At 33.8% G+C, this 23434-nt stretch overlaps 1 protein-coding gene across 5 annotated transcripts in view; it reads right to left on the reverse strand.

Moving 5' to 3' along the window:
* The window catches only part of LOC126771051 (multidrug resistance-associated protein 1), a 36351-nt gene extending 13805 nt beyond the window's left edge, over positions 1–22546 (reverse strand). For 2 of the 5 annotated variants that reach the window (XM_050490731.1, XM_050490729.1), the window contains exons 1-12: positions 22476–22546; positions 22145–22384; positions 21113–21418; positions 12144–12410; positions 11868–12061; positions 11508–11693; positions 10826–11080; positions 9828–10068; positions 8535–8672; positions 918–1064; positions 514–598; positions 229–423 (exon numbers count right to left, since the gene is read on the reverse strand). In XM_050490731.1, the coding sequence (XP_050346688.1) occupies positions 229–423; positions 514–598; positions 918–1064; positions 8535–8672; positions 9828–10068; positions 10826–11080; positions 11508–11693; positions 11868–12061; positions 12144–12410; positions 21113–21418; positions 22145–22195 (2065 nt within the window). In that variant the 5' untranslated portion in view covers positions 22196–22384; positions 22476–22546. Of the gene's footprint in view, positions 1–228; positions 424–513; positions 599–917; positions 1065–1734; positions 1885–8534; positions 8673–9827; positions 10069–10825; positions 11081–11507; positions 11694–11867; positions 12062–12143; positions 12411–21112; positions 21419–22144; positions 22385–22468 lie in introns of all 5 variants that reach the window. The other 3 variants (XM_050490730.1, XM_050490726.1, XM_050490728.1) reach the window with 2 other exon arrangements.
* Between the last annotated feature and the right edge of the window lie 888 nt (positions 22547–23434).

Below are 23434 nucleotides of genomic sequence, written 5' to 3' on the forward strand. Positions count from 1 at the left end.
ATGGATATGTCTTGTGCCTGTAATTACAATGGCTCACTTATCAACTCAGTAATACACAAATCTAAGTTTTGTTGTGTAATAGCTGATGACTGGACGATATACCCATCGGTACTTAACTGATGGACTAAAAGTCCAGTTAATTTCAATCCGTCTGTTTTAGCCCAAATAAAAATATATTTTCTGTAGCGCTGTTAATTATAAATAATTTAAATAAAGTTAATTGTGTACCAGTAGTGTTAACACGTCCAGAGATCTTGTTCATTTCACCCAGCAGCGCGGAGAGCAGCGAGCTCTTTCCGGAGCCCACGGTGCCCACCACGGCCACGAGGTTCCCGCTCGGGATGTGTACATTGATGTTCTTCAGCACGGGCTCGGAGTCGTCGCCCCACGTGAAGTGACCGTTCTCGATCACCAGGGGGTTCGCTGACGATTGAATAGTACGTTTCATTTGACATCATAAGCGTTGGTACTGGTAAATATTGCAAGACATCACTTTCAGCTAATCGTACTTACGTTCTTTCGGGTCGTGTTCCACGGAGCTTACGTTCAGTTCATCGCAGTTCATGAATTTATTTAATCGTTTAATACCCACAGATGTCTACAACATAAATAAGCAGCTATAAATCGAATTTATTGTCACATTTTCTAAACAACGGAGGGAAAAAATGCTACGATTGATCGATCTCAATAAATTGGTCACGGTCACATATTTCACATACATTTTCATGTTCTGGATTTTTTGGTCGTTTATTAGAATATTGATTAAGAGTAGTTTTTTCCTCCGTTGAATTATATAAATCTAAAAAATCCATTCACCGGACATGCGTTAGAATTAAGTGAAAATTAAACATTAATGAAACTAACAATGTGAATTTTGAACGTCTACATATTTTCGACTATTGTTAACATGAACTTACTTGTACTACATTTGATATAACATTAGGCAGCATTGATAGTGGAAAACGTAGTATGTTGAAAAGAGACAACGCAACGAAAGCGCGTTTAGAGTCCAGAACTTCCTTATCATTCACCAGAACAAAGCACCCAAATGACATCAGCGACACCTACGACCATTCCAGGAAATAAAGAGGATTAAAATACCTATCATGGTTGTGTTATGTGAACTGCTGCAAGTTAAGTTACTATAAATATTGAATAAATTTACAATAGTCTCGATATGAAAGCACGAAGCTCGATTTACTATAACTTGAATAGCAGCCGTGTATGAAACTTAGTCTCAGCCGTGAATGTTAGAAATGACATGGCCGTGTCGCAGTTTGGACACTACGCCAAAAGTACAAGAAAATAAGTTTTTGTTATATAGCTAATACCGGAGAGATTCGTTTAGTGTAAATTAAACTTCGCTATATTTTACCTTTTTACGAATTAATAATAATAAAATTAAAATAAATAATTTAATTCATTAAATTCGTTCAGACTTTTGGGCATTGTGTTACAATAAATAGCTTTCACATTTGTAATGTTACGTAATATTATTATGTTGTATAAAGTCTGTCACTTGGCAAGACATTTATATTCGTCATCATAACGCTCATAGCATTCTTGCAATTATTTTTCTTATATTGATAACGAATAATATTCGTTTCAATATAATACAGTTTCGCCACTAAGCTCAACTACATTCAAAGTTTAATGAGTGAATGTTAGTATGACTTATTCCAAATAGAACCACAGCCTCTTATAAGCTAGGAAGATTTACGTTTGAGGTTCTACCTCTATTATCGAGACGATGATGAGTGGGAGCAAGCCTAAAGGCAAATGCATAATATAGAACAGAGACATCGACACGAATATCTTATCAGGTCGCAGAATATGGTTGTCGGAGTCAGATATCACATAAGTGAAGAAAGTTAGGAACGTTACCTTAAAAAAAAAATTAACATACATTTTTTAGTTTCAAATTATATTATTTTTGTTCCTGAAATGTAAAAACCATAATAAAATATATTAAATAATTGATTAAATGAATTTTGAAATATTATAAAATGTAACATTCGAATGTTAAAACCACCAAAAAGTTACAAAACCGGCTTTTAAAGCACCTTAAAAATCGGTCAATAACCTAAAAAGTACCAAGGTGTCATACAGAGTAACTTAAAAAAAAAACTAATAAAAAAACATTAAAAAAAATATCGATGTTTTCGAATTGTCAATTCCAAATAGAGAAGATTTACAAAATGTCATTCATTGTTGGTAACTTCAACCTTGGGGTTGTGCAACAATGGCCTTATATCGGTAGTTACCAGATTGTTGAAAATTAAATTTCAAACAAAGTATACGTAAAAGATTAAATGATTTTGTTCCTATTGATCATTCAAATACGACAAAGAACGAGGTATATTTGTTAAAAATAGGTTCATATTAAAAACTTTAAATTAAAAAAACTATCATAACGGTATAGTAAATATTAAACAGGTATACATGAATACTAATGTATTAACTTCGATCGTATCTAGCATAGATATAATTATATTATATATATAGAGGTATCTAATGAGATAAAGCGTATATAAACATATATTATAATCTTAGCGAAAAGTAGAACGTACAAACAAAGATACACAATTTCGCATCTATTTACTAAAATATAATTTTATTTATTGTATCGTCAATAAATGTATAATACCTACTACGTCCTTTGTATAAAAACTGATTTTCAAAAATTAAAGTATTGATTAACTTTGTTCGTAATGATAAAATTAAATTTTGTAAAACTATTATTTTTTTTTGTGTGGAAAAACTAACGTTGATCGCAGATTTAAATCCCTTGTGCGTTCATCGGTCTTAGTCTGTTTTTATTATTTAAATCATGGTGGACGTTGAAGAGCAAAACTATTAAGACTTTAATAACCAATCAATTAAAAAGGAGTAGTTTTATGGTCGACACCTATGTTTTTTTTTCCTGAACAGAACAAGATTTTGTTCGCAAAACAGTGAACAAGATACCAAAGTAATTTAATATCAATGTTCTATTTAGTCGGAAATAGTCTTCATCCACATCTAAATGAGTTCTTTAGAGGTTAAGTGTTCTTAAAAGTATTTACAGGCAAAACAGTGCCACATTGGACAACTTAATTTTTTTTTAAATAGATAATGGTTAATATGAAATATTTATGGATTCAATGTGAATTTGGGGCTAAGCTTTCTCTCTAAACACGTTTTAGCTTAGAACGATAACTCTATATAAAAAAAATATCAACGACTAGCGTTGTCTAGTGTAATTGCGTTATATAAAGGATAAAAGGTATGTTGGGGCCGAATTCTACTAATCTTTAACGATTACGAACTTTGACTATTCTATAATTATTCGGATCGTAACCGAACCGATACGATGTTAACATATACAGTTATGTCGAAGCATTAATTGTTAAATTTTATACAAATAGTCGATAATTAAAGAATAGGATACACGGCAACGATCATGCCTCGATTCGATTGCGATAATGACAATTTGTTAGCAGAATGGTGCCCTATGTCAATGAGGCGGACGATCGTCACATCGTATAGCCTATTTAATGGCAGGCGGGGCAAAGATAATTAAACAACATTTGACCTTGAATGGACATCAATTAATTATGTATGGTATTCATTATGAATTAAAATATGAAAAAATTGAATAAAAGTACATAGTTGAATGTTTAAGAATTGTCTGTAGCGCATAACATAGCATAGTGAAAGAACTAGATTATTCTCAGAAATAAAACGAGATTTCGATGAAATTAATGTATTATTTACAATCATAAAATCCTTGTATTATAATTTAGCGCGCAATGTTCGTAAGATAATTTTAAAGTCTATCCCTTTCCCGCCGTAAAGAGTATCTGTCATTGTTCTTGTTTACAGATTAAAAATATAGAATATTATTGTTTAAACAAAATTTAATTATAATACGTATTAATTATTAATTATAATAGTATTCTTTGCAATCATAAAATCCTTGTATTATAATTTAGCGCGCAATGTTCGTAAGATAATTTTAAAGTCTATCCCTTTCCCGCCGTAAAGAGTATCTGTCATTGTTCTTGTTTACAGATTAAAAATGTAGAATATTATTGTTTAAACAAAATTTAATTATAATACGTATTACGTTTAATATTATATATTACAATTTTATTGACTCTTATAATAGCTATTAACAAATCGCAAGGAATATGTAAATCTATGGTTCGGTTATCTTTATTCCTCTTGCTATTATACTACAAACAAAAAATACAAACAACAGTCATTGCCTTAATAAAATACAGAAGACTCTTGGATAAATATAAAATTAAAATGATAATCATCGACAGATAATTTCAAAAGGACGGCGTACTATAATCGTTATCAATTAAATAATTATTTGTATTGTTTATTGACGTTAAATAACGGTATTAATGTTATCTTGATATATTTACACGGCGATTATTGCATTGATTTCAAGCAATCAATCCAAATAATCTACTCGATATATTTACTAATGCGATAAGTCATTATATGGACATTATCTATTGTTGCGAAAGAAAAGACAGTCCAGTGATAGAACAGATACATCACGTGTATCTAAACCGAATATTGCACATATAAATATATTTATTTGCTCGTTTATATCTTATAATATTCGCGCTAACATCAGTGTCCAATAGACCACGCCAATATGAAAGCATATTTCGGCCTAAGATAATCAATTTATTGAGAAAGGACTTATACTAATATTATAAATGGGAAAGTAACTCTCGTCTGTCTGTTATGCATTCACGGCAAAGCCACCGAACCGATTTTGATGAAATTTGGTACGAAACAAGCTTGGATCCCAAGAAAGGATATATATGCTAACGACAATCAGCTGGCGAATCGCATTAAACGTAAACGCGGGTGAAATCGCATTAACAGCGATGCATTATGCAAACGTTGAAATAAATCAAAAAACAGAATATAAAAACTGAAATGAATATTATAGTTAAAATTATTAGAGATCTTAAAGATGCTCGTGAAAAATATAAAATGAATGTTTTTTCCCTGTGCTCTAACACTCGTTCACCTTGATACAACCATGCTATTATGTCGTATTTATTTTAATATTACATTCGTGTTTACCAGCCTATTTGATAAGGCTTTAATTTGTTTGTATTTAAGTGGTGATATTAAAAATAACTCTTCTTCTTGAAGAGGCTTGGAGCTCATTCCAGCACGCTGTTTAAGTGTGGGTTCGTTACAAGCAAGCAAATCACACATGCGTGTTTGGACTTTAGAGTACGAGCTGATTTATAAAGTCAAATTGAGAGCTTAGAAGATAAAGTGGTACTCGACTGGATTCAAGCCATCGGGCCTGTTCTATACGTACGTCATTATTCAAAATAACAATGTAAAGACTTCATTTACAATTCAAAAGAACATTATAACGTTTTTTGGTATTATCTTATGATGAAATCGACAATTTTAATATAAATTTAAATAAAAACAACAAAATTACATTTAGCTGTATAGTGTAAAAACCGTTAAAACGTCCATAATACATATTCATGAATGTTTTTCAAACTAAAATAATAAAACTAAACAAAATAAATAATATTATCATTCCTTTGTATAATTTACAAATCCTATTGAAATTTACTGTGTATTAGTAACTTTGATAAAAATTGTACTAAAATATAATAACCCTAATATGCAGGGAACTAGAATACTTATGTTTTAATTAAATATTACATTTAATTTAATATATAATGGTGACATATTTGTTATGAGAAACATTTCATAATTTCTATTATCTTAATACTTTACGTAAAATAATATAGATTTCTTTAACGTTATAAACATAACTAGTTTCCGCCAGAGGCTTTACTCGCGTGTGAGAGGGCAGGTGGCAGTTAATATATGTTCTTTTCTGATCCCCTGACAATGTGTATGCAAAATTTCATAATGATAGGTTTATTATTATAGGAAAGCGTAACAAACAAACAAATTCACTTTTTCATTTACAATATAAAATTCCGGTGTTCGTAATTTTATTCATACTAAACGACTTGACCGATAATATTTTTTCTATTTTTTAAAGGTTCTCTTTAATGTTTCTGGATATCACACATAAAAATATCATATATTACAATTATCAGCATTGCAACATTAATAATTTTTTAATCAATATTTTTATTTAAGCACCATTATTACCATTACTAACTTTACTCGTGCGTTGTCGGGGCGGATAGCTAGTAATATATCAATTTTAACTATGTATTATTACTGCAGTGTATAAAACACTGTTGATTTTTCGTATTGCTTATCAGACTACTTGAAACTTGTGTTTATCTTGTAAACATTTCTTGATATAACATTACATTTATGTAGGCTAAATTTTTATTACATATAATTAGAATCGCTATTTATAATAAACGAAATATATCTTTAGTAAAAATTTTAATACTTGAGGCAAATTATAAAAGAAAACACGTAATGAAAGTTACGTGGTAGACGCTTTGAATCTATTGAGAAAATCGACAAGAAAATCAGCAATTACTTTACATTTATAAAATGAATCGGTGTACTTATAAATACATACATACATTTTATAATCCTGTTTTTTTTTTATTTCAAGTACCTACTTGTTGATAGCACGATTTATTGTTTTCCCGCATTTTTTATAATGTAACCATTTCATCATTAATTGTAACTGGAGTTTATAAATAGTAATATATTTATGTTTTTTTTATTATATTGCAGTTTATTATTATAGCAAAGTGCAATATCAAATATATAATATAAAATAAAACATATTTTTTGCTAAAATCTATTGAAATATTTACTTAATAAGTATTTATTCGCATAAATTATGATTATAGGTAGACCTAATGCCAATTCTCTTCCAGTCAACTCTCACGTTTAACAGAGAATATATGGTTTAATAATATTGCTTACAATTAATAATGTATTTAAACATATTGCGAAAAAAATAATTAATTCAGGCTTAACGTTAAGCCGAGATGGCCCAGTGGTAAGAACGCGTGAATCTTAACCGATGATCGTAGGTTCAAACCCGGGCAAGCACCACTGAATATTCATGTGCTTAATTTGTGTTTATAATTCATCTCGTGCTTGACTGTGAAGGAAAACATCGTGAGGAAACCTGCATGTGTATAATTTCATTGAAATTCTGCCACATGTGTATTCTACCAACCCGCATTGGAGCAGCGTGGTGGAATAAGCTCCAAATCTTCTCCTCAAAATGGAGAGGAGGCCTTAGCCCAGCAGTGGGACATTAACAGGCTGTTACTCTTAACGTTAACTTGTATTTATATTTTTTGACAAATAAAGATACCCTCGTATACATTTGTGTGAAACAAAATAAATCCAAATAGACCGTAAATAGTCATAGTCTCGGTGTAGTTACAATATGTATTACAATTATTTTGAAAACGTTGATTAGGGGACTTTTGAGAATTTGTCTTAAATATTATAATAATAATATAATTATAAGGAAAACTTTCGTAAAACTTAAAATATTCAACACGCTTCAATTTACAAATTTGTGCATGTGTCCAATTTCATCGAAATTCTGCCACATGTGTATTCTACTAACCCGAATTGGAGCAGCGTGGTGGAATAAGCTCCAAACCTTCTCATCAAAAAGGGAGAGGAGGCCTTAGCCCAGCAGTGGGACATTTACAGGCTGTTTCGGATACTAGTATCAGTAGTGGTAAGTAATGAAATCGTAAAGAAATCTCTTATTTTAGCTCTTTTCTTAAATTATTTTAAAAATACCAAGTACAATAATATATATGTGGCAGAATTTCAGTGAAATTAGACACATGCAGGTTTCCTCACGATGTTTTCCTTCACCGAAAAGCACGAGATGAATTATAAACGGAACTAGTATCCGACGGATTATCGATTGAATAGTTAAGATGTGAAAGGGTAACAAACTTATAAATAAACATACAAACTTTGGTTCATATAATATTTGTAAAGATATACATATGACAATATAATACGATCAAACAAAAGGGTTAAGCTGTTTCTTTTGTTCTCCTGTAAAGTTAGTATATTTATATTGTTGCGCATTTATTTTCCTGAGTATATTGATTATATTGTATAAGACAAAATATGGGTGTAATTTCTTGACAATTCTCCAGTAGACATTTTTTTCAATATCCAGGATATAAAATATATTGAAGTCGAGTTTAATAAAAATCTACCGAGTTTTGTGCAATGCGGTCTGAGACCATCTTACCATCAATTTAATAATCATTATATTATTAAAAATAAAAAAAAGTTGTATAATGCTTATAGTCAACCGTCCACTCATCAGACATTATACCGCAAAACAGCAGTACTTGGTATCGTTGTGATCCGTTTTGAAGCGTGCGTGAGCCATTGTAATTACAGGCACAAGGGACATCTTACTTCCCAAGGTTGGACGCGCATTGGCGATAAAAGCGTTAGCGCGATTGACCACTCGCCATCAGGTGGCTCATATGCTCGTCCGCCTATTTTATAAAAAAAAGTCGATAATATTGTATAACTATATACTACATGTAACTTACCAAAAAAGGTGCGCAAGACCATATAAATGACGTGGCAGAGTTTAAATAGGCGGTTTGTTTTAAGACTTTCATCTCTTCATTCCTTATTTTTAATATTTGATCTTCGAAACTAGGCTCCCAGGCATACATTTTAAGTACCTAAAAGAATAATAAGTTATTTAAACGTTATAAACATAAGGTGTGAGGTTAAGTTTGTATTATTATTGTCATCGTTGTTTTGTATTATAGAAGATTATATTGGTTGTGATACACACGCCTGCAAACTACGGCATGCTGGCTACGTGTGTTAGCTTTCTCGTCAGTTAATATCAGTTGAAGACCATACATTTGCTTGCATCCATATGCGATCTATTACCAAATCGTACGAAATGTTTTGCATGCGTGTAGCTGGCATTTAAATCTCACGTGCTTGCCTTGCTATCTACTAACATGCTTCGTATCAGCATGCTAGTAGGGCAATTACCTAGCATTATTTGGCATGGTTTTATGCGTGCGACAGACAATGTTAGCTGTTAACTCTTGAAATAGCTTGCTTAGCTTAATATTTATAGATTACATAATATTTTAACGAAAGTTGTTCTTATAAAACTTGTTTTAAAGCATATTGTAAATTAAATTTTCGAATAAGATGTAAAATTTTCATTATTATTATTATATATTTCACCGCCTTATAGATATAGTACAGATACAAGCAAAGATAACCGATGATAACGCACCGAACCTTGAAAATTAGTTTCGTATCGTTTACAGTAATATTTCAAATATATGTAATCAGTGAATGCAGAGACTGTTTAAATAAGTTATATTATACTAGAAACAAGTTTAATGTTCATGCTCAATTATACTTTTATTTAAGTTATTACATATTACAAAAATTACATTAAAAAAAAATAGAATAAAACCTTTTTTTTTTTGCACGACCTGACAGGTAAAAATCTGAAGATTTGCAGCCTTATAAACTAGCCACCAATGTAACGCGACATTTCAATACCATAGACATAAATTAACACAAATAAAATAAAATGAATATAATTCAGTTGAATTTGTATCCGTTTATTCGCCGATGGCCATTATCAGAGCCATTGGCCTGGTTTTAGTTGAAATGAAAACGTTAAAGCTGCTATAGCTTTAGAGTTGAAAATATATACAATATAGTGATGTAATCTACAATCTTCATTTTTATCATCCGATTGAGTGATAAAAATCTCTAAGCAAAACAAGCTAAACAATTATTTTAATATGTGTATAATTTTCGCAACATATAATTATATTGCATAATAAAAACGATCTTACCTTGATACCATTCAAAACTTCATTCATTAGCTTGACTCTTTCATCTTTGTATTTCATTTGTCTTATCTGTAAAGTTTTGACCCTGTTCGCAATCAACCCGTTAACGGGTATAAGTACTATCATCACCGCTAAACCAGCTAATACAGAGGGGCCTAAAATGCCCCAGAGGAAGTACAGAGCCAATGCGATTTGGAGAGGAGCCGACCATATCATATTCAAGTAGGCTGTCAGCTCGACGAACCTAAAATATATAGTAATCATCGTATATTTGGTAACGAGCAGAAGTAACTCCGTGGTTACCACATCTAAGTATAATGGATGTCGTTTAACGGTTGAAAATGCAAGTCATTCTAATCTTAAACCGCTGGATATATGAACTTAAACCAATCATGTCGATGTGTGCCAATGATCAATCATTTGACAAACCAATCAATTAGCACGGCAATATTTTTAACAAGATATCTTTGAATGTAGGATCATAGATATAGTTTTTGAATGAAAATGCTAAATAGAGGAGAGTGTTGAATTTCATTAAGGCTTTTGGATCTGAGACATTTATGAATACCTATAATATATTGCTAGAGTACTTTTCTAATTTAACAATAATACATTTATCATAATTTCACAATATAACGAGTATTGTGTAATAATAGACGTCACCGTGTCATGCGAAACCGTGGACCGAGACGGTTATGACAATTGACAATATCATTAGTAGAAAAGACCAAAATTTACAGAAATGGCATTCACACAGACGAATTTAAAACTTAACTTTACTTATTTCATTGTTAAATACGCAATAAATTTGTTCGATATTATTTCGAAAATGGTCTTTCGACAGGTTTTCATACAAGATTCTATATAAATTACAACTGACAAGTGGCTTTGGTATCTTTTATTATTATTTTTATTCGTTTGCCATTGTCGATAATCGACCTTGTCAATGCTATTTTGATATAAACTACAGTCTTGTCGTACTTTCGGCATGTTTTATTTACCTCTGCGCGTCAACAGACATGAGGTTGACAATTTCCCCGACCGTCGACTCTTTCCTAGCCGAGTTAGATATACGGAGCGATTTCCTGTAGATCGCGCTTGTGAGTGCTGTCCTTATTCTCATTCCCACGAGGTACATTCTTGTGAAATAATGTGCAAGTAACATCGTCTGTGCAGTCGCGCACGCGACCAGACCCAACGCATACAGATAGCCCTTCCACACGGCTTCTTTGCTTTCGACGAATCCTATAAGAAGTCTAAAACAAACGAACAAAAGAACATTTAAACACGCTCATATATATTAATTTTATTGTCTAAATAAATAATGAGTTATAGCTCTCCTTACTTGTGAATTGGTATTTTTATGTAACTTACAACTTACATTTGTTGGAATATAAGTTCTAATAACCGGATTTCACTCGGACCTTGACCTCTATGATCACGAAACATAAAGTCACAATTAAGTAATACCGATTATTATGATTGATGTTAACCTTTCAATATTTTTAACTTGTAGGTATATAATTTTATAATAGGTCTTTGAAAAATACTAAGCGTGACTCATCGTTATATATTAATGATAAGAACTAATAATACTATTTAAAGTTTAATTTATTTAATTGATATATCAAGTCACCGTTATAATTCAATTATCATTACATAAGTGGTACTGAGCAGTCTTACTTGAGCAGCTGTGGCGATAGAAACATGAGTGTGTCGTTGATAAGTTTGAGAAGAGCTCCAAAGAGAAATTGACCTCCAAAGGCGAGACACAGCGCGCCCAATATGGACGCCGGTTTCCGTTCTTTGTCGGGCTTGAAGTTTACGCTGGCTGATGTCTTACTATATGTTGCTTTTGGACCGCTCGCGCTAAGGAAAATTACTGAACTAGTATACATATTCTTTTCCTCTAATCATTCGAAACTGTTCACTATATTTACTTAAAATATTATTATTTATTATATACATGATACACTGGCAAGATATTTATTATTATTGATTCTAATTCTAGGTTGACCGTGAATATTTATATAGTATACATACATTTCTTTTTTCTTCAATGTTCTCTCCCAAAACTTATCAAACCTTGGAACAACTTCCTTCGACGAGTCTTGAGGATTCAAAGCCCAAAGGTCATTTTCGGTCAAACTTCTTCGGAACCCGGTGAGAGCTAGCGGATCGAACCAACTGAAGGTTAAGCGGCTCGGGAAACCGGACGCACTTTCTGGGCATTGATTCTAAAACAGATATAAGAAAACAAGAAGTACTCTTTCAGTAAGAAACTTCTAGCAAACTATTAAATATTCGTAAATGCTTTACCTTTTCAAATTTGTAAGGCGAATCCCTCGGTGGTAAATCCGCGAAGCAATTTAGTATAAACATCACTATTATCAACGGATAGTATATCACATAGCTAACAAAATTATATTGTACATTCTCATCTTCAGTTAAATTATAATGCAACAATATTTCAGATCTAAGCTGAGGTAGCCCCGCTAAAATTAAAAGCAACCAGAAGAAAAAGAGCACCCCCGAGGCTCTCATACCATACTTTCTATTGTAAAACAGTAATGTTGCCGATAAAATCTGAAAGATAAAAATTTAATAAATCCTGTGTTACTTTTTTAGCAAAATAAAATTTCAGTTTATATGAATGAATCAAATGAGTCAATGAGATCTTAATAAAATATAAGCGACGAAGCTTACATCACGCGTACATATATAAAGTGATGACTAATAACTATTCAAGTATTTATTTTAATATAAAAAACTACAAACAGTTTTAATGTTCTAATGGTTTTAAATAAAGATAATAACAGAAATACTTTTAAAATAAAAAAATATCTCGATTACGATTTTCGAATAATTATGACTGAAGAATATAATATACATTTTACAATAATAAAAACAGTCGCTTCATTTTAAGCTTAAGGTAGGTATAATATACATGACACATGAATATTCAAACAGCCGGTTTTTTTTTCGAACTGTCTAGTTGCTGTTCGCCCTAATGGCTGTAGAGGCCAACAGCAACTAGACTGTCGGTAGGTACCCGCGCAATCATCAGTTATTCTACTGCCAAACTTGTAGTGTGTTCTAATTAAAGAGTGAATATGTTATTGCAGGCACGAGGGATGTAGAATCATAGACCTAGGCTATTGCCTAACCTATTGGTTAGTGATTAATTCAATGGCGGATTTCTAAATAGACTGGCTTCCTAGTCTACACAATGTAGCAAACATTCGAAGACGAATTTTTATTCTGCGACCCATGTTTATTTACCTGCATATATTGATAATAAGAAATTGCAAATTTTCTTCTCCTTTACAATAAATAAAGCATCCCATCAAAATCAAGATTGGCCACATTGACGGTGTACGGAATAATGTTGATGGTTGACGTTCTGCTGACCTGAATCCGGCAACAGCGGCAAATCTCAAGAGAGATTGGCCAACTGGGCAGGATATATTATAGTGCTCAAGTGGGTGCGTAAGCACAGGCGCAGTCTATTTCCTCATTCTAAATCCGATGGGACGACTATCCAACTCGACTGAAATGAGTTCAAGCTCAGGACAAACACTACATTCCATATTCCAGACTATGGGCTGCTACTGAGAATTTTAAACAGAAAAACCTAATAACTTTTTTTACTGACTCAACCTGGGATCTACTGTTTTATCTAGCTACTAGAGCAACGAGGCAGTTTTATAAATATGTTAGTTTCACTATTCTTATTGGCAGAGGTGGTTAGTTGAAAGTCAATCATTTGCGCGCAATACGATTCAATCATTTCAATCGGAAGACGCCCACTGCTGGACAGCGGCCTCTTTCAAAATTTTCCACAATAGCCCGACTTGTTCTTCTGCATCCAACAGGTTTCCGCGACCCTTACGAGATCGTCGGTACACGATGCCTGCCTGCGCATGTTACGTTCTCCGCTGCAAGAACCTTTCTACCCCAGCAGCGGTTCCACGAGCGATGTGCTCCTCTTACTAAACTTTGATTTAGCCATTTTTTGGGTTATGTTGGTTATTTAGATTCACCAGCGGAGTTCATAATTTCTGATTCGATCTTGCATGTTAAACCCAATCATAGCCCACTCCATTGCTCTTACGACCTTGAGCCGTCTTGTGGCCCGTAGTAAGTGACCACGTATCTGATGCGGAAGTCATCAATATTTTTATTGCCTTTCTGTTATTAATAAATAAAAAAAAATCCTTACAAAACTATATAACGACGTATATATCACATAATTACATGTTTTAATGACGAATAAGCTAGATAATTCATTGAACATATATAATGCCTGTGTGGTATTGACAAGTATAAATTCACGAAAGAGTAAAATTACATAATAATAATTCTAACATCAAACAAACAGACAACTGACGAGAAACAATATCACAAGATATAGACATAGATATAATAGTACAAACTCTTTAAGATGAGTTTCCTCATCGCTATAATTACCATGGGGTCATCACGTGGACCAATTTGGTAGGAAAATATTGTGCTTTGTCATAAGTACCTATTCAATCACCCTAAGCATTCATTATACCGGAACAAGAAAACTAAAAGCATCATTGCTTAGCTCAGTTGAAGTGATGTTACGTAACCTGCCCGGTCTATACAAGGCCTTAAGCACCAAAACAACAAATTATTGTCATGTAAACTTTATACAATCTTTATACAGCATAATACTACGATACTTTTTTATATTGTAGATAAAAAAACGGACATCTACAAACATGCGGTGAACCTTGATTTTAAATAATTATGTGTCCGAAATATCCGTTTCTATATTATGACTGATTCCTTAAACAAAACTATATGCAAATAAATTTTAGAATATTTTAATTTATTTTTCATTAATGCATAAATTATTATTATTTTGTAACATGATGCAAGCTTTATAACAGGCACAACAGATCATTTCTATAATTTTAAATTTTGTTATTTGTGTACTATACATATAAATAGGGATTTGTTCCCAATAGTTGTATTTATATTCTAAATAATATGATATGTACGAAAGTTTGTTTATTTGCTACTCTTTTTAAACAATCAAATTTTAAAATTTTGCATACATGTTGTTAGGGGTGCAGGACATAAGGGTATCTAACACTTGTCTCCCTCATATTATATAATATTATTAAATGTCATTGTATTATGACTTTTTATATGGCCTCTAGAGGCTACAAGAGTTAAAATGAAGTTTCACAATATTTAATTGTTACAGAGTATCATTACATCAAATACGTAACAGATTACGATGACGTGACCTCTAGAATACGAAAGCTCAATGTTAAATCAACATATTATTGTACTAGCTGCCCGTCCCGAGTTAGTACGGGTTAATTGACAAACTAATCGTTATATACGATTACTATCCGACTTGCAACTATAAACTAAAACAATATGAAAGTTACATATCAATCGGTTTCGAAGTTTTAGCGACAAACCGGAAAACAACAAACGAAACGTACTCGTCTCGACACAACCAGAGATATGCGACTAAAAATAAGGTGACATTCTTTATACAAACGTTTAAAATTTTAAATGTTCGTTTTGATAAGAATTAATACTATATGGCAAATTAATTAACCTAAAATTTTCATTGTTTTGGTATTTTATATGTCTGTGTATAATTCTAGTAGCATTCGCAAGCAGGACTGACAATTTTCTTTTAACCACTTTGATATGTAGACGCTGTCTCGTAAGCTACATGGACATTATTATTATTATTTATAGCCTGTATCACTTTTGAAATTACAAATTATTATAACATGAGATAACATTGGTATGCGTTATTTTTGCGTGAACCCGAAAAAAAAGTACGAACTAAATTAATAATGTACAATATTACTATGCAGAATTGTATTAGATGTCAACAAAAACATTACGTAAATTATTTATAAATGTTATCATAGAACCATATTTACGTTTAATTAGCAGTTAGGATTACGTTTTAATTTATTAAAATATTATTATTGCTTGGAGGACCCCTCCTTCTCCATGTTGGTGGTACGTGTAGACCTGGTTCGTCAGAGCCGAGTCTACGTGTGCCTCTACAGATCCCACAATGGTGACTTGGAGACAAGCCGACTATTTGACCATCTTAGTCGGGTGGCAGATGCTGCGCAAGAGCAATTTCCTAACGCGGAATTGGTGTTTTTGGGGGACTTTAATGCTCACCACGAATCCTGGTTGAAATCCCTCAAAACTGACCATGCTGGAAGGACTGCTCATGCTTTTGCTCTCACACATGACTTGACCCAACTGGTTGATCAGCCCACCAGGATCCCAGACATTGATGGGCAAGCACCTTCTCTACTGGACCTTCTGCTGACTTCTCACCCGGTGGAATATCAGGTTGTGGTTCAGGCTCCTCTTGGCTCTTCGGATCACAGCCTTATTTCTACCAGAGTGCCACAGGCCAAGCTGCCGCCACTAGCGGTATGCAAACGTCGCGTTTGGCACTATAAGTCGGCGGATTGGGACGGTATGCGCGATTACTATGCGTCGGTCCCTTGGAAGGAACGTTGCTTCAGTGGGAATGACCCGACAGCTAGTGCCGCTGCTGTTGCTGGCGAGATCATGCTGGGAATGGAATACTACATTCCTAGCTCAGATCTCGTCAGTAGGAGTACGCGTAACCGTTGGTTCACTCGTGAATGTGCCGATGCTGTATCAGCTAAGCAGGCGGCATATCGCAAGTGGATCAACGGCTGCATTAGCGGGGCATCTAACATTGACTCACTGAAAGCAAACTATAATAAAAATTCCAAGTCCTGTAGAAAGGCATACACGAGAGCGGATGCACAGCGCATTGTACAGATTGGTCATGACCTTGTTTCGCATCCTAGGGGCTCCCGTAGCTTCTGGCGTCTGACCAAGTCTGTGCAAAACAATTTCTGTCAACCTTCGCTGCCACCGCTCAGAAATCCGGACGGATCGCTAGCTCACAGTCCGCAAGAGCAAGCTGATCTCCTGGCTAAACTCTTTGCCGACAATTCCGTCATCGATGATTGTAGTGCACTGCCACCTACAATACCTGCATGTGGCCATACGATGCCTGACATTAAAATCAGGCAACGTGATGTGCGTGCGGAGCTGCAATCACTTGATGTACGGAAAGCTAGCGGTCCCGATGGAATACCAGCCATAGTGCTGAAGAAGTGCGCAGCGGAGCTGTCTCCTGTGTTAACGCGCCTGTTCCAACTTTCTCTCTCTTCGGGAAGTGTGCCGGAGGCTTGGAGAAGAGCTAATGTGCAAGCGGTTCCCAAAAAAGGGGATCGGTCTGACCCGGCAAATTATCGGCCAATAGCTATCACCTCAGTACTTTGTAAGGTGATGGAACGGATTTTAAACAACCAACTGATCCATTACCTAGAGGATCACTGTCTGATTAATGAACGTCAGTACGGGTTTCGACCAAAACGGTCCACAGGTGATCTTCTAGCGTACGTATCACACCTCTGGGGTGAAGCTATCGACAAGCATGGAGAATCGTTGGCTGTCAGCCTCGATATCTCCAAGGCTTTCGACAGGGTCTGGCACAGAGGTCTTCTCTCCAAGCTACCGGCATATGGTCTGCCTGCTCAGCTATGCACCTGGATTGCCAGCTTCCTACACAAGCGTAGCCTTCGTGTTTTAGTAGATGGTTGCGCTTCACAATTCTATGTAGTGAATGCTGGGGTCCCCCAGGGATCTGTGCTATCTCCCACACTCTTTCTTTTGCATATCAATGATATGCTCTCCCTTGGGAACATACATTGCCATGCAGATGATAGTACAGTGCATGGTGGATACCACGGACGCGCAGTGGCTGGGCGGGCGGAAACTGAGGAGAGGCGGGAGAATCTTGTCATTGAACTCGATAGGACGTTAGATCTCATCGCCAAATGGGGCTCTGATAATCTTGTTGAGTTTAATGCCAAGAAAACACAGGTATGCGCTCTCACGGCGAAAAAGTCAACATTTTCCCCTCTTCCCTCCCTCTGTGGTACTCCGCTGGTGATGCAAAGCAAAATCGCCATGCTGGGGATTGACGTTCGCTGCGACCTTAGTCCAAGGTATTACATCGAGGCTGTTATAAAAACAGCTTCACGGAAACTCGGAGTTCTGAACAAGGTGCGGCGCTTTTTCACGCCACAACAACTGTGCCTGCTGTACAAAACACAGGTACGGTCTTGCGTGGAATATTGCTCGCACCTTTGGGATGGCTCCGCTAAGTACCTACTTGAGGCCTTGGACCGGTTGCAGCGACGTGCCGTACGCATTATTGGCGACGTAAAGGTCACAAACACCCTTGAACCTTTACAATTGCGTCGTGAGATAGCAGCACTGAGCGCTTTCTATCGACTGTATCACGGCGAGTGCTCTGAGGAATTATTCTCTCTAATTCCTGCTTCCCCCTTCCTTCTTAAGTCCACGCGAGCTGGTTCTCGATGTCACCGCCTAACTGTGACATCAATTCCATCGCGAACAAAGAAATTTGGCAACTCCTTTCTTTGTCGCACTTCCAAAAAATGGAATTCCTTACCAGCTCACGTATTCCCCTCCTCTTACAACCCGGGTTCCTTCAAACGAGGCGTGAAGAGGCATCTTGCGGGCCGGCAAGGCGAGGGCGGCTAGTGCAGAACGTTTTTCCCGTCTGTACTGGCCGTCGTCGCGTTTGGACTCTACTACCACTTACCATCAGGTGGAGTAGAGTCATTTGCCCTCCCGGCGATATAAAAAAAAAAAAAAAAATTTATTGTAATAAAAAAGTAGATCACTAAACAAAAAACGCACTGAAAAGTCAACAACCTAACATTACGAATACAGTTTCTGTATTGACTAACTGAAAGACACGGTAATTAGAAATATAAAGAAAAAGTAAAAATATAAGAAACCAAAAAAATAATAATAAACGGTTAATAAATTATATATTGTTGAGCATTATCGACAAATAAAAAAAGTAAAATGAACGTAGACGAAGAAAATTGGTAACCACGCCATGCAGATGCCAATCTGTCGAAACTTCAAGCAAATTTGAAAGTATATGATAATGGTTAAAACCCGAATATAGTAAATAATAGTAATTGCAGTTCTGAAGTGCTACTAAGCAGAAACGTACAAAATTAGTGAATAATGTTTATAAAACATACTCATATATTATTTACTCAAGAATAGTATAGTATTTCGGGCTCAGGGCAGGTCGCCAGAACATCGAAGTCAAGTCAGTCAACTGTTTGAGCCTTTGAGGGCGGACCTCGATACCATGGGATGCCGACGTATTTTATGCGGCTGTTAGAGGCAAACCTCCGAAATCGAAATAATATGCCGTAAGAGGGTGGCGGTGGGCAACAGTTCCGACCTCAAGTAGGATGCAGCAGCGTTCTACAGGAGAACATGCACGCCTATGAACATGGTGCGTCATACCCCATCGACTACCCCGATGGAGTACCATTTAATGTCCTTAGCACTTTGCTTTAGAGGCCATTGGTGGACCTCTCACTGTTAAATATAGTTAGTTCTATGCTTGACCACGTGAGGTGATGGACGACTACGGATATCTGTGGGTACGACGATGTCCTCTTTCTATTAGTACGGTAGTGTGTTGGCGCGAGGAAGAGGCCTCTACTGAACTGCTCCACCGAATAGGAGAGGAGACAATTTATCTCACAAAAAAACCCGCTAAGTTTCTTTCGCCGGTTCTTCTTAGGTCAGGCTATTTTCGTTTCAAAACCGGTACAGTGGCTGTTTCATATTGACAAACAATAAGTAAGTGTATATTGAATAAAATATTTTGTTTTCTTTTTTTTTTTGTATAATGCAGTATTAAGTTGCTAATCTAATATCATAGGTAAATCTACATTCGCATGGCAAGATTGTCATTGAAGACTACAGTTTATTGGTACTGCCTTGAAATGGGCTCCAACATTACTGATTCTTGTAGATGTATATGTCGCGCATATTATGTTACATGTATATAGGTGATGTTTTTCTAAGCAATCTCGACTATGGTGGCTATTCTCTTTCGAGAACAACCTAGGCTAGCGCATGATATAACATATATATAGCACATTAGTATGTGCACAAAAACAAACTCAGTTTCATAAGATAGGACGGCAATAAAATACAATCAGAGGGAGTTTGAGTAACTTTTTAGCAACCCACGAAAACAGAATCTGCATCTCATAAATTAAGATGTGGCTTTGGTAAAATGTACAGGCACAGTTTGCTTAGATGAATAAATTAAAATATTACAAAGCCATCAATGAGTACCAAATTATTTAAGAAAATATTATAATTAAAAAACTGTATACTTTTGTTTAATGGGATGAATGAATAGTAAATAATAATCAATTTAAAACCTAATATGCAAGACAATTGAATATGAATTTTTAATTGCGATATGTGACTTCTCACCATTCTGATATAGACACTAGACATACATAATAATTTATTTCTGATTGAAAATGTTATAATAGTATGCAAAATATGTGTAATAACTTTAATTAATCAGATTTTAAAATAATGTTTGTAACAGATATTAAAGTGAGTTTGAGTAGTAGTAGTAAGTAATAGCCTGTGAATGTCCCACTGCTGGGCTAAGGCTTCCCTCTCGTATTATTAAATTCTGTGAAATTTATAATAGTAAACACTGCATAATAAGTAGCTTTTAAAGTAAGGCAGAGAATAGTTTAAACATTTTTTGGAGGACTATTTAATCAACATTTGGCAGTAGAAATTGTCAAGGTTGTAAATGTAATCAGAAAATCAAATCATGTTTGTTGTTTATGTGCTGCCATAGGTTTAAAGTTATTTCAGTGTATGTTTAATAAGTGTCACTCTTTACACTGAAAGAGAATGATTGGCAAATCAAACTGATGATTAATTTGTTGAACCTATTCCAATCATCTTTTGATTGGATTGGTAGAGCTAAACAAACCTTAGACTTAATATTTCATCAGATTATAAAGCCCTGCTATATTATGTACTATAAACAGTTCTTCATGAATATATCTTTATTTAGAAAAGAACAGTGCTTCACTCAACTATATATAAATATCCACATAAATTTTACTTCAAAAATTTTAATGATGACTTTACCAACATTGAAAATGACATGTTCTCGTGTCTCTATGATGAATGCGATAGATTGTTCAAGATCTTGATCATTCAATCAATCATATCAAGTCAACTCAATGTTAAAGTTGCTTATTTGTCTTTACTCCTGCTGTGGTTGGAATAGATGGATATCAGTAGGCAACATCAATAATTATATAAATCATACTTACAAATGTCAGAATCTTCACGATTGGGCTGTAATAGTCTGCATTAAATACATACTCCTCTTCTTTTGATGACTTATGGACAGTAACACCCAAATCCACAAATTTTAACACTATTAAAAGGCATGTTATTACTAGTTTGGTTATGTTTAATACATTCCATGGTATATTTCGTTCTTTACTATTATAAATGTAATAGGCATCCAATAGAGCTGCCACCCAAAGGAAAAGACATGGTATCCATACCAACACAGTCTTTTCAAAACATGGTGTGAACTCGGGATTCTCAGTATACCATGTTAAATTACTGTCCTAAAATTTTATTACAATATTAATAAAGTTTTATATTCATATTTATTTACACTTACAATTATTATTATTATTTTATTGCTCATTAACTAACTTAAACAATTCTATTTTCCTTAATGATAAGTAATTATCAATCTGTAAATCTTACTATCTCATTTCATCTTTCATATTAATGGACAATGTCATCTTCAAGAAAAATAAATAAAATGTACCAATTTATACATTTTAAATAAAATGATTACCTACTTAATAATTAATAAATTAAGAAGACTGTATTTTGATTTATGTTAAATATAACGAAAACTTGTTATTTTAAAAATCTAAAAGATAGGTACAAGGTAGGTACATACTTGAAATATTTTAAGATAAAAATACACAAAACTGGTTCTATCCTTGATCACAATACTTTATTAGAACTAAAATGTCTGGGGTCATTTATAGTAAACAATATCAAAAATGTAAAAAACGTAATAAATGATAAAAGTCTTAAGTGAAAATATTCCAATTTAAATAATAATTACACTTTTACGTTAAGGAACAGAAGTTTTCGAGCTTAATTTTTTTTATAATTAATGTAATTATAGAAATTAAATACAAAGTTATCATTACGAAATATTCTTTCAATGTAAACAATAAATATAGCATAAAAAGTATTTTTATATATAATTTTTTATGCCTAGCATTGTCAAAATTAGTTGGTAGTTATGCCAGGGTCAAAGACCTACTTACCCAAAATTTTGATCCACAGAAATCGTCGAGTGTGGAATTATAAGACATCATAAAAAATTAGGTACACAATTTGGGCTTGCCATGCAACGTGTAACGTTTTTCTCCGTGTTTGTAATTAAAAAGCCCTTAGCAACAATTTTTGATCACTTCTTTTAAAATATTAGGCATTCGCTATTTATTATAATTACACAATTGTTTTGTAATTTTAAACAATTTAATGAACACTTTTTCACGATATATCTGTTAACAAAAACAAAATTGTAATTTTAGAATTATAACTATGTCTAACGGCAACGTTGCATTGAATTTCCAAAGAAATATTACTTCTAACCACAAACACGTTGACTTAACTCTCCATCGAATGATCAAAGTACTCAACTACTCACAGTTTCACAGTCACAATTCACAAAATCACGATTTCGAATTCCGATTCAGAGAACACAGATATCAGCATATAATGTTGCCGCTTTAAATAAAATTCCCACACCTAGTTTTGAAGTACAATTGAATGTCAGAAAAGTAATCTTTTATTTCTAATGCTTGCAAAAATGCATTTAGATCGTTATTATAAATAATAAAAATTAACCTTATTATTTATGTCACTTCCCAACTGCCGTTCAACCATTTCTTTCGAAAAATATGTTTACACCGATTAAGTTTATTTCACAAAAAGCATTTCTACTTAACCATCTCTAATCTGGTTCAGTTCGTTGATAGGCCCTAATAATATTATTACTTTGTTAACTTGCCTAAAAAGTTACACACAGCACAATATTTTTCGAGCTTAATCTTTTAAAAAAAATATATAAAAATTACCTCATGTTAAATTAATTCACCTGCTTGTAAAATACACCTTTATTGAAAATGTTTTAAATGTAACAATAGTGTTGTATAATAGTATCCATAAAAAGTTTTATTTTGTTATTTATACTGAATTAAAAGTTTTCTTACTGGGCCAGTATAACCTATAGAATACCTATAAGCTCAGGGCGCCAAATCTTTAAAAATGCCACTTTAACTATGTGTTAAACCATGCATCTTGCTTTTGATCACTGAAAATTCTTGTCTATATTATGCAGGAAAGAAAATTTTAAACCTCTCTAAAAATGATTGTTTTCTCCATTTTTTGACAGACATTTTATTAGGTTTATTTGATTGGAAATAATGGTTTAATTGACGATGAATCATTTTATCTGTGGAGTCCACAGATTATATAACTGACACTGTATAACTTGGATACTGGATAGCATACATGTATTATCTATGCTGGATAGTGAAGTATGTTGATCT

Source organism: Nymphalis io, chromosome 10 (assembly GCF_905147045.1).
Source record: "Nymphalis io chromosome 10, ilAglIoxx1.1, whole genome shotgun sequence".
Taxonomy (NCBI): domain Eukaryota; kingdom Metazoa; phylum Arthropoda; class Insecta; order Lepidoptera; family Nymphalidae; genus Nymphalis; species Nymphalis io.